Genomic DNA, 11,602 nt, shown 5'->3' with positions numbered 1-11,602 from the left:
GACACTGTGTGCACGTGTGTTATGCACTTGATGGCATTTCGTGCCACTGCAACTTTGTCTTCCTCTGACCAGCATTCAGTATGGCACTCCCATACTTAATGACAGCATGTGTGCTGCCTGCCCACCAGGCCCCCCGCCCCACTCCCGGGATCAACTTTCAGGTCATGTGGTTCCTTGTGTGCAACAGTTCACTTTGTCAGTCTCTCATTAGTAAACACTGGCTCTTCCCCTTCCACCCACTTTGCTGTAATAAAATTAAATGAAAAGAAAAACCATGGCGGTTTGAACAAGAATGTCCCCATAGGCTCAGATATTACATTATTTGGCCTCCAGCTGGTTGAACTGTTTTGGAAGGATTAAGAAGTATAGCAAGTTCTAGGACAGCCAAGGCTACCCAGAGAAATTCTGTTTCAAAAATCTAAAATACAAACATACACAACAACAAATAAAAGGAAGAGCCTGGGATTGAGGCTTTTGTTAAAGTGTTCCTACTATGAGTAACTATGAGACAGACTCAAGCAATCCACACCAAACCAACACCATTTTCAGGGAGGGAGGTATCTATGAGTCACAGTAGCACTTTGGTAACCGGTTGCTGCCATGAGGAGAGCGCCACCTACTGTCTGGTTTTAGAATGCAGTGCTAAGGTTGCTTCAAGTCCTCTGCACATGCGCACCTGGATCTGGATCAAACCCTCTCCCACCCACCCACTCACATAACTGTGCAGTTATACACTTCAATAATTCAAAGAAAAACATAAAAATCCCTTGTTTTTACTTTTTAAAATAAATGTAAAGCACAGACAGCGCAGAGCCAGAATGGCCGTCACAGATCTCATAGGGAATGGATGATGGTCCGGTTACGAAGCTGCTGAATATACTCCTTGGCGTGGTCAACTGCGGTCTTGGGAGCTTCGGGTGGGGGTGGGGGTCCTTCCACCAGCTTCACGAAATAGTGGCAATAGACCTTCTCCATGATGCCAAAGCGACCTCTGCCATGGTAACGGATGCGCTTTAAGCACTGGCCTCGACCTGACGTAGATTCAGCTGCAGGAAGGAAAGAGAATTATGGAAACACCTGCTATCCATAGGACTGCACCTGAACCAGCCAAGCAGGTCCTGACCCATCTTTCAGTAGGTCCTAAGAGGACAAAGAGCCTGCTGGTTGGTGGTACACAGTTCTCAAACACAAGTCTCTGAGCACTAACTAGGAACCATGCACTGCTCTAGATGAGGCGTGGACCCACTGCCACATTATGTTGAACAGAAAGACAGAAAATATAGTAACGGCCTCAATTAACGGCAAGTTTCATGAATCCAACAAATCTGACTAAGGTGACATAGACTGACAGGGTGGAAGAGATGCCAAGAGGTATCCCTGAGACTAGGCATGGTGCTGGACCTATAATCCAGGAAGGAGGCAGGAGGACCAGGATTTCAAGGTCATCCTTAACTATATACAGCAAGTTTGAGGCCAGTCTGAGCTACATGAGACTAAGTATCAGAAATAAAAATAAGAGAGTCATCCATGAGAGAGAGAGAAACCTGACCTGTTCTGATGTGAGTACGTTCAGCTTGCTTGGGCAAACGATGGGGCACACAAACAAGGGATGAGATGAGCATGGGGGACAGATTATATATGGTCCCCCAAGCAAAGGAAAATTTCATCCCAGCACCCAGGTAGACTGGGCAGGAACAGGGACTGCAAACGGCTCAGTACATAAAGCAGTTGTCATTCAAGCCTGACAATGAGTTTGCCCTTGAAATCCACATAAAGGCGTGAAGAGGTGTGACTCCAGAGAACTGCCTTCTGACCCCATCTATGGTGCACACCACGGCCTGTACGTACGTACCACCTTGGATATTCTCAACAGTGCCGCAGTAACATACATGGCTGTGCAGTTGTCTATGGTATGCTGACACAGAGCCCTTTGGGTGTGTGCTCAGGACGGTGCAGCTGTACCAGGTGCTCTGTCTATTTTAGTTTTTGAGTGTTTAAGGCTCCCACTACCCAACCTGGCTGAGGATATTAAACTTTTTTCATGTATTTTATATTATTCTCTTAAAAATTATGTAGGACTGGAGACATGGCTCAGTGGTTAAGAGCACTGACTGCTCTTCCAGAGGTCCCAAGTTCAATTCCCAGCAACCACATGGTGGCTCACAACCATCTATAATGAGATCTGATGCCCTCTTCTGGTGTGTCTGAGGACAGCTACAGTGTACTCATATAAATAAAATAAATCTTTAAAAAAAAATTATGTAATTCATTTGCCTGCTCATTGATTGGATGATTCAGTGGTTTTGTTCTGTCTGTGTTTCTCTCTTATACAGATCATTAGGTCTTTCAGCCTGAGTAGAAGACTCCATTTTAGTCATTCTTATTACAGAGGGCACATTATAAAACAACCTTCAAGGGCTAGAGCGATGGCTCAGCGGTTAAGAGCACTGACTGCTCTTCCAGAGGTTCTGAGTTCAATTCCCAGCAACCACATGGTGGCTCACAACCATCTGTAATGGGATCTGGCCTGCAGGCAGACATGCAGATAGAGCACTCATAAACAAAATAAATAAATCTTTAAAACAAAACAAAAATGACCCTTAAAGTTTACAGTGGGCCTTTATCCACATCCTTCCATTTGACAATTCATCTATCTTTTCTGTCCACCCACATCTGCCCCCAATAATTTATGTAGCTCTGGCTGTCCTAGAACTTGCTAGTAGACCAGACTGGCCTTGAACTCACAGAGACCCATCTGCCTCTACCTCCTAGGTGCTGGCACTAAAAAGTGTGCACCACAATTAAAGATTAATCCAGCTTTTAGGTACTTTGTGGTCATTCTCAGTCTCACTGTGAGTAAAGGTGGCAACGTGAGCCAGTGGTAGAATCCTTGTGTAATAATCACCGGTGAGAGACTTCATGACCTCAGCCCCATTTACAACGGGCAGTGAGACACTAGTCAGTCTACCACTCGTGGGATAGACACTGGTGCTAAAGGCTACAGAAGGTCCTTGCCAACAGGCAAGGATTCAGATACCAGAGAACCCCAGGTGCTGAAGATGGAAGAAGTCTTACCTATGTGTAAGTTGGATCTGAATTCCACATTATGGTCTCTCACTGCCATGTCTTGTGCTTCTAAGAGAACCTTAAATGACAAAGAAACTGGCTCATATCGCTGATTCTGAACTAAAGTGGAATTAAATATCTCATCATTTGCTGTCTAAAATATACCTATTCGAGCCTACACTGCACGGTGATCTTTTATTTACTTGTTTGTTTGTTTGTTTGTTTGTTTATTGCTGGGTTTTGCTTTGTTTTTGAGACAAGTTATCACTTTGTACATCTTGATGCCTTGGAACTCACAGAGACTGGCCTGCCTCTGTCTCCCAAGAGTGCTGAGATTAAAGGCATTTGTAACTACACCCAGCCACAATGAACTTCAACAGCTGCTTGTATCAAGTGGTACAGTGAAGATTCCCTCCTCAGAAGTAATTAAGAACCACCATCCATCCTCTGAACCTTGGAGGCTGTGTAGGGAGGACAGCCCACACCCCTAGGCCATGTCACTGGCAAAGAACACAGCATCTGAGCCAGGGACTCCAGGATTCCAAAACAAAGACAGCCACATGCCTACACTTTAGTACTGTACCCAGTGAAGCGTTGGCAACCCTAGGGCCCAACTATGTACAAGTACAAACCCATGACCACAAGAGAAGTATTAGGGACAGCACGCCTCTGAGTTTCCTGGTGTCCTGCCCCGGCTTCCTCCATTTAATTACTCATATAAAATCATAATCTCTCATTGTGGCAAACACTGGGCCCTGGGTTTTACCTTCAGTAACACCCTCAAAATAAGCCCCAATCATTTTTTTTAAAGGGCTTCTAGGGCTGGAGAGATGGCTCAGTGGTTAAGAGCACTGACTGCTCTTCCAGAGGCCCTGAGTTCAATTCCCAGCAACCACATGGTGGCTCACAACCATCTGTAATGAGATGCCCTCTTCTGGTGTGTCTGAAGACAGCTACAGTGTATTCATATAAACAAATCTTTAAAAAAGAAGCCACAATGCTAGCTTCTAGAGAAAAGAAAAAAGAAAGAAAACAAAACAAAACAAAAAGGCTTCTAATCATTCCACCAACATTTTTTAACAGTGTCTGGTACATGTAACGGCACGGAGAAAACTCACGTGAAAAGGCACCTATTTCTCAGGAACAAAGGATGTGAGAAACTTAATAAAACTGGGAGCAACATGTCTATATCTCATTAAAAAAAATATGTACACCACAAATTTCACGAATCCAAGGTTTAGGCTTAAACACAGCCACATACCCATCCCTCCCAACCACCAAGTCTTACCTCTTTAATTATTTGAGCTCCCTTTTTATCACTGAACTCCAGCTGAGCCAAAGCCTGATCGATGGACATGCCTCGTATCTAAAGAGGGACAAATGACCGAACAAACTCAAAAGCAGCATTCCCTTTCGGTGACAGTAAGAGCCTTACAGTACAGTTAGTTCTGGAAGCGGTTGAGTTAAACCCAAGCAAAATAGAAAAAAAAAAAAAAAAAAAGGTGTGAAAGGGGTCCTATGTCTTAGTTAAAACCTAAGTGCTGCAAGATAAAACCAACAGCTCTGTGTGTAATGGTTTCAGAACTATCAAGGCAGACATGACTGAGAGACAGGTGTCGCCAGCCATAGTCCTCACATGGGATAAATGATTCTGTGTCTGCTGCATTTCTCTCTGGCTCCCCACTGTGAATACACAAGAACCAACAGTATCCTGAGGCTAAACCTTTTTGTACAGGCAAGTAAGCAAGTGTCCTGAGTTCTCTTTTCCCTCTTCACTAGGACCTCCTGCTTTACAACCTTAAAACTACTGCAGGCGAGCTAGGAGGTACCCTGGGTCCTCTGGCTGCTCTGGTTCAAGTACAGGTTCCCACTGTGAGTTAGTGTCTCTCTTGATCACCTGCTGGTCACTGAACATACAATGACTCCCTGCTCCTGGGGAAAACTGGGATAATAATCGTTCATATTACAGTCTTCAGGAGGAAGCACAGCTTCTTTTCCTGGGCATCCCATGGGAATAGTCATGTTAGCTTACCAATTTTGCCAGGTACCACATCTTGTCCTTGCTGTATTTTATTTGTCTTCGACAATGGTAAATTTCCTTGCAAGTAAGGAAAAAAGAAAAACATGTCACAGCAGGTTCTTCAGAGTGACAGTAACACACACTCTGTGCCAATGACAAAACTGTTACCACAGAAAATAAAACAAAGCACCACAAAGACTCTGCAGAGTCCTTACACAGATCTGCCTTCTATGCAAAGTCTCATGTTTAAAAAAGGGGGGAGGGGCTTATTTACTTTCTATGTATGCATGTCTGTCTGCATAGATGTGCATCAGGTGCATATCCGGTGCCCTCAGAGGTGAGAAGGCACTGCTTCCCCTGGAACTGGAGTTACATAAGGCTACTGAGAATTGAACTCAGGTCCTCTGCAAGAACAAGTGTTCTTAACCGCTAAGCTACCTTCCCAACCCTGAAACTATCATTTTTTAAAAAAGATTTATTTATCTATTTTATGTATGTGAGTCCACTGTCGCTGTCTTCAGACACACCAGAAGAGGGCATCAGATTCCATTACAGATGATTGTGAACCATGCATGGTTGCTGGGAATTGAACTCGGGACCTCTAAAAAAGCAATTGGTGCTCTTAACAACTGAGCCATCTTTCCAGCCTGAAACTAATTTTTTAAACCAAGTAGATACTGAATAATTCATAATTCACAAAGCACTTTTATGAGTTCAGTTGGGAGAGGAGCCATCTTATAATCCTTTAATAAACTGAAACTGACAAACCAAGTGTGTGAGCAGAGGGAATAGCCAAGCATGGGAGGAGCCAGGTCCAGCATGGGTGCTTCCTGTGGTGGTCTGAATGAAAAGCACAGGCTGACAGGGAGTGTCATCATTTGAAAGGATTGGGACAAGCCGTGGCCTTGTTAGAGTGCATGTGGCCTTGGTGGAGGAAGTGTGTCATTGTGAGTGGGTTTTGAGGTTTCAGAAGCTCAGGTCAGGCCCCGTGCTTCTTTCTCTCTGGTGTCTGATCTGAATGGAGAGCTCGCCGCTTCCTCTTCCACACCATGTCTGCCGGCACGCCGCCACGCTGCCCACTGTGGCAATGATGAACTACACCGCTGGACTGTAAGCCAGGCCCAATTTATAAGAGTTGCCATGGTCATGGTTCTCTTCACAGCCATAGAGACCCTAACTAAGACACTCCCAAAGCTCTCTGCAGACTCTAAAGTTCACCTTCTTCCCACTATTGGCCCTCCTTTTTTTTTAAATATTTTTTTAAAAATATTTTTAGAGCTGGAGAGATGGCTCAGCAGTTAAGAGCACCGTCTGCTCTTCCAGAGGTCCCGAGTTCAATCCCCAGCAACCACATGGTGGCTCATAACCATCTGTAATGAGATCTGATGCCCTCTTCTGGTGTGTGTGAAGACAGCTACAGTGTCCTCATATACATAAAATAAATAATCTTTTTAAGTTAAAAAAATTTTTTAACTAAAAGTCTTTTTTAATAGATGGTTGGAGCTGTGGTTCAGCTACTGGAATGTTCACCTCACCCTGGCTTTGAGCCTAGCACTGCACACACTGGATGAAGCAGTGCTCACGGGTAACTCCCAAACCTTTCAGCAGTGCTGTATACATGCCTCCACAAACTCACTTCATGCTGGACTCTGCTTTACATGACACTAGAATAATCTCTGACAGTCTGAAGCACGCAACATAATCATTTTATTACTGAGCAGCTAAAAATAAGGTACGTCTTTGGTAGGCATCCAATGATGCAATACAAACCTGAGGTTTAAAGGTTTGTGCATCACAAGAAGAAACAAACTGTAATGGCGCCTTAATTCTAATGCATGATGGTTAAAGCAACATTTTCCTTATACTTCACTATTGTAAGTTATCAGCTGGGTGTGCTGGCACACAACTTTACCCCCAGCACTCAGGATGCAGAGGCAGGTAGACATGTGAGTTTGAGGGCAGCCTGGTCCGTATAGTTAGAACAACCATGGATACATGGATACATGGATTCTGTCTCAAATAAAAGCCCAATGATGATGATTATGATGACGACGACGACATTACCAACAAGCCTCCACAGTCAAAATCAGCTTCTCAAACCCTTAGGTCACTTTAGGAGGCTAGATAAAGGCAAGCAAACAAGCCACAGCACCGACAATCTACGATCCAGAGACAGTCTGGTATGGTTAGGTCAGTTAATTAGAACATGGAAATTATCTCCCAATGCCCCTTTAACCCAGAACAAAAATCTCCCTGCCTGGCACATAAGAACATGCGTACTGGTCAGGCAGGGCATGGTGGAACGCACTGTCAATCCCGGTACCTTGGGAGGCAGAGTTCTGTGAGTTCAAAACCAGCTTAGGTTAAGTGTTGAATTCAAAAATAGCATAAGACCTGACTCAAAAGAAAACAAAAGTAAGTTAAAAAAATCAGAGGATTACTTCTACCTATAAACTTACTGCTGGTCTCCGAGGTTCGCCAGGCAGTTGAGGTGGGTAAACAATCTTATTCTTCTTCTCCCATTTTCGAGAAATGTCAAGAGAATTACTTGTGTGGATACACAACTGGGGTAAAACTCTGAAAGGAAGGAAGCCCATAAGACGACAGAAACTTGGAACTTTTCTGCAGTTCTGGAAGCCACATCACCACCACCTTGACAATATCAGGCTCTTAATCAGTAGTTTATTAACAGAATACATCATCTAGACACTACATCTGGTCTAGACTACAGAGCTGGTTTACTGGGGAAAAGAGTGAATGCTAGCAACTCATGGAAGGCAAATGGGAGCTGGTATTAACCCACACTCTGCCCTGACTGACTGGTGAATGCTAACTGACTGCGCTAAGTCAACTTAGTCCTAAAAAAAGACTGGAAGAAGATACAATGGACTTATTCCTTATCTGACCTGTGCAGAACCAATCTTGCTGAACACACAAGACAAATAAGGAAGAGAACCAGAAGGCACAGGAAAGGCAGCAGAGGATTGCAGAGTGACTACAGGCAACTTTTTTAAAGGGGATGAACTTGAGACAGGGTCTCAGATATAATCCTGGCTGTCCTCGAACTCACTATGTAGACCAGATTAGCCTCAAATTCACAGAGATCTGGTGCCTCTGCCTCCCGAGTGCTGAGATTAAAGGCATGCCCTACCACATCCGGAAAGATAGCTCTTAAAAAAGATTCACTGAGGGCTGGAGGGATGGCTCAGCAGTTAAGAGCACTGGCTTCTCTTCCAGAGGTCCCGAGTTCAATTCCCAGCAACCCCATAGTGGCTCACAACCATCTGTAGTGGGATCTGATGCCCTCTTCTGATGTGTGTCTGAAGACAGCTGCAGTGTACTCATATAAATTAATCTTTAAAAAAAGAAAGATTGACCCAGATGAGGATGAAGACACGTACTCCCACAGTCGAGGGGTCCTCATCACCTGTGCAAAGGGACAGAACTGAAGACTGTGTTATCACAGGAGAGGCCAGTGCTATCAGTGAGTGTCAAGTACTGAAGCCATCAGAGAGGTAAGTGGGGGTTGAAAAAACCTTAAATTCACTACTCCATGGCCTCCACACCCCAAATGTCCAGTTATCCTCCCGTCTTCCCCAGGACCAGCCAATCTTCTACATTTCGAAATAAACCTTTCTTGGATGGTCTACTGTGCATCTTTAACGTCTCTGTCAGAGCCAGACACCAAGTATTAATGATGCTACCAAGAACTCTCTCAAGTGCTTGGCCTCACCTCCTTCCTACTGCCCACCCTAGTTCAGGACTGCTGTCTTCCACAACTGCAACAGTAGCCTCTCCTGTCATCTCTCCAAATTCCAACCCCTCTTCTTGTGCTTGAGCACTGCATGGAGCCCCTTCTGAAACAAGGGTGCTCATGTCCTTCCTTCAGCTGAGAATCCTTTGTTGAGGTAAGAAAAGTAATTATTTTATTGTTTATAAATTTTAATCTTGTGTGTGGCTTTTTTGAAACAGGCTCTATGTAGTCCTGACCATCCTGGAACTCTCTATAGACTCAACCCTCATCTGTCTCTGCATCCTGAGTGCTGGAACCAATGATGTGTACCACCGACCCCAGTTCCTAATTTATATATTATAAAGACTTACTTTTATTGTATGCATTTGGGTATTTTGTGTGTAAGGACATCAGCACCATGGATATGCATTACTCTTGGAGGAGAGAACAGAGCACTGGATGCCCTGGAACTGGAGTTACAGACAGTTGTTTGCCAACTTGTGGTTCTGGGAATTGGACCCAGAGCCTCTGAAGGAACAACCAGATGGCTGAGCCATCTCTCCAGATCCCGTGATTAAATCCATCTTTTATCTGTAATTCTATTTCTTGGTCCCACTGACAACTGGGGATCTTAGCAGATAACCTACATAACAAGAGAACTGAAATTTCCCATACTAAATGAAGCCTAGAAACAGTGACCCAACTGGAAGTGATGACCACTCTAGTCCAGAGATTATGTTCTTAAATATTTCCTACTGAAAAGAACCAAACCTCTGGAGGAAATGGCTGGTCACAAGATCCAAAGCAGAAAGCATGCAAAACAGGCAAGATAAAGTTTTCCAGACCACAAACCAAGCAAGCTAGACCACAGAAGCCCATGAAAGGTTCTTAGGAGCCACCTATGGACAACCCCACAGGCCAAAATAGAACAACCCAAGCATTAGTAAAGATAATACCTTCATGGTATCATCTCTGATAACTAAGCCTATTAAATATATTTAAGACCATAGTAAATAGCACGAATGAGATATTTAGTAAAATCCTTAACCTGACACTTTGGACTCTCAATAAATTTCAGATATAATTATATGTAGTATGAGAGCAAAACGAGCTTCATTCTGTTGCTGTTGGATGGCTAATTAATGCTTTGCACCCTGCAGTATCTAACACTGCATTGCACTGACGGCTAGTGCTAATGAAAATGAAACCCACCAAACAGTTATCTGTCTTGTCTCCCCTCCAAACATGCTTGTGATCTCTACACCTTCAAACTTTCTTCTCCAGTTTGAATCATGCTTGCTTACATTTCTACAGTTAAAGCCAGTGGGTACGCTGCCGCTTCTTTGGGCCTTGGTTTTCATATATGTAAGAAAGAGAAAAGAGACGATGTCTCTAAGGCTTCTGACATCATTTTCTATCATAGCTCACAGCAGGATGACAGAACCATGAGCTGCTCAGCTCTGACTTCAGTCCTAAGAAGCCACTATGACAAACTATTAAACAAGACTTCTTCAGAATGAACTCCATAACTGCCTGTCATCCCTTATGCATTTCTCAAAACCTCAATATAGATTTGGCAATTAATATGATGGTTGGTAAATTAAGTATGCCATGAATTAATAGTGACAAAGTCTTATGAATACTTATAGGTTTTTAAGAATACTCAAGGCTGAAATGTGTCTTAAACTGAATCAAGCAAGTAGCAAACTACTATAATTAAATTAAATCAAAATATTACTCCAAACGAAGCAATTAATTTGCAAGTACTATATATGCAATCGAAACTTCCTATATACCCTATGGATCCATGCCAACTCAACTGTATTCCTTAACTTCCATACAGGAACGCTTGTCTCCTAGCAGACGTTGCAAGGCCTGGGATCCCAGACTCTGATTGGTAAGCAGATGCCAGACTGACCTATAGAGACTCGAACAAACAGCTTTCTCCAGAGGCTCTTAAGAGCAAAGGGTTCAAAACTCAGTTGCCTGTGGCGCTGAGAAACCACACCGAAGAGTGTACAATGTCAGGGAAGCCTCGAGTTTCCTAACAGTCCTTGCCCACAGTAAGTGAACAGTGAAATAACAGTGAAAGAATGTTTGTTGGTATACCACACAACGTGGAAGAGTCGAATCGTGGCCATAGAATAGGGAAAGGCTGTTCAGAAAACACTTGAGAGGAGCCCTCCGAGGCAATAGTCCTTACAGGGTTACAAAGCACCCTCGGGCCGGGCCGCGCTCTATCTAAGGTCAAAAACACGGTTGGTACTCAAGCGCACTGTGAAGGATGCAGACCTAGTGCAGCCTGCTAGAATCTTCGTAGCGGGACACTTACCGCAGCGTCTGCGTTGCCCAGATCCTCTGGTGAGGTACCCGCAGTGCACCTGCAATATGAATACGAGCTGTCAATTTTGATTCTCACTATCTCCTCATCCCTAAATTCTAAGAAAGCCTTAAGACTTACCCAACTGTCGCACTAGTGCAGCCGCCATGCTTGGCCCTACGGAAGCCTCGGAGTTCAAACGCCCGCTGGCTGCACGCGTGCGCAGACCGAGGCTAGCTTCCGGGACCCGGAACCTCTGAGTGCGTTGTCATGGAGACCAGAAATGCGTCGTCCTATGTAAAGTCTAGTCAGACTAGCCTTGTTTTGTAGTGAATGACCTCATAAAGATTGAAAATCAGAAAAATTGTGGTCTCTCCTCATAACAGCCTGAAAAGGGCAAGAGAACCTGTAAATCCCAAATATCTGAGGCCAAAGATAATGAGAAAGACTACTGATCCAAATC

The 11,602-nt window shown here is 44.1% G+C and overlaps 1 protein-coding gene across 3 annotated transcripts; it reads right to left on the bottom strand.

Moving 5' to 3' along the window:
- Positions 1-764: 764 nt before the first annotated feature.
- MRPL22 (mitochondrial ribosomal protein L22) lies at positions 765-11,315 on the bottom strand. Of its 3 annotated transcripts, none has more exons than XM_080922919.1 (7): positions 11,281-11,315; positions 11,152-11,200; positions 7,546-7,663; positions 5,099-5,164; positions 4,355-4,432; positions 3,076-3,145; positions 765-1,046 (listed from the first exon to the last, which is right to left on the bottom strand). In XM_080922919.1, exons 1-7 carry the CDS (start codon positions 11,306-11,308, stop codon positions 835-837), a joined length of 621 nt encoding a protein of 206 aa, XP_080779045.1. In that variant the 5' UTR covers positions 11,309-11,315; the 3' UTR covers positions 765-834. The 3 variants fall into 3 exon arrangements, with proteins under 3 accessions (XP_080779045.1, XP_080779046.1, XP_080779047.1); XM_080922920.1 differs by lacking the exon at positions 7,546-7,663 and adding an exon at positions 7,410-7,480 and having other exon boundaries at positions 11,281-11,300; XM_080922921.1 differs by lacking the exons at positions 7,546-7,663; positions 11,281-11,315.
- Between the last annotated feature and the right edge of the window lie 287 nt (positions 11,316-11,602).

Source organism: Micromys minutus, assembly GCF_963924665.1.
Source record: "Micromys minutus genome assembly, chromosome: 10".
Classification (NCBI taxonomy): Eukaryota; Metazoa; Chordata; class Mammalia; order Rodentia; family Muridae; genus Micromys; species Micromys minutus.
Note: the sequence above shows the minus strand (reverse complement) of the source record. Positions and strands in the feature narration are given on the sequence as shown.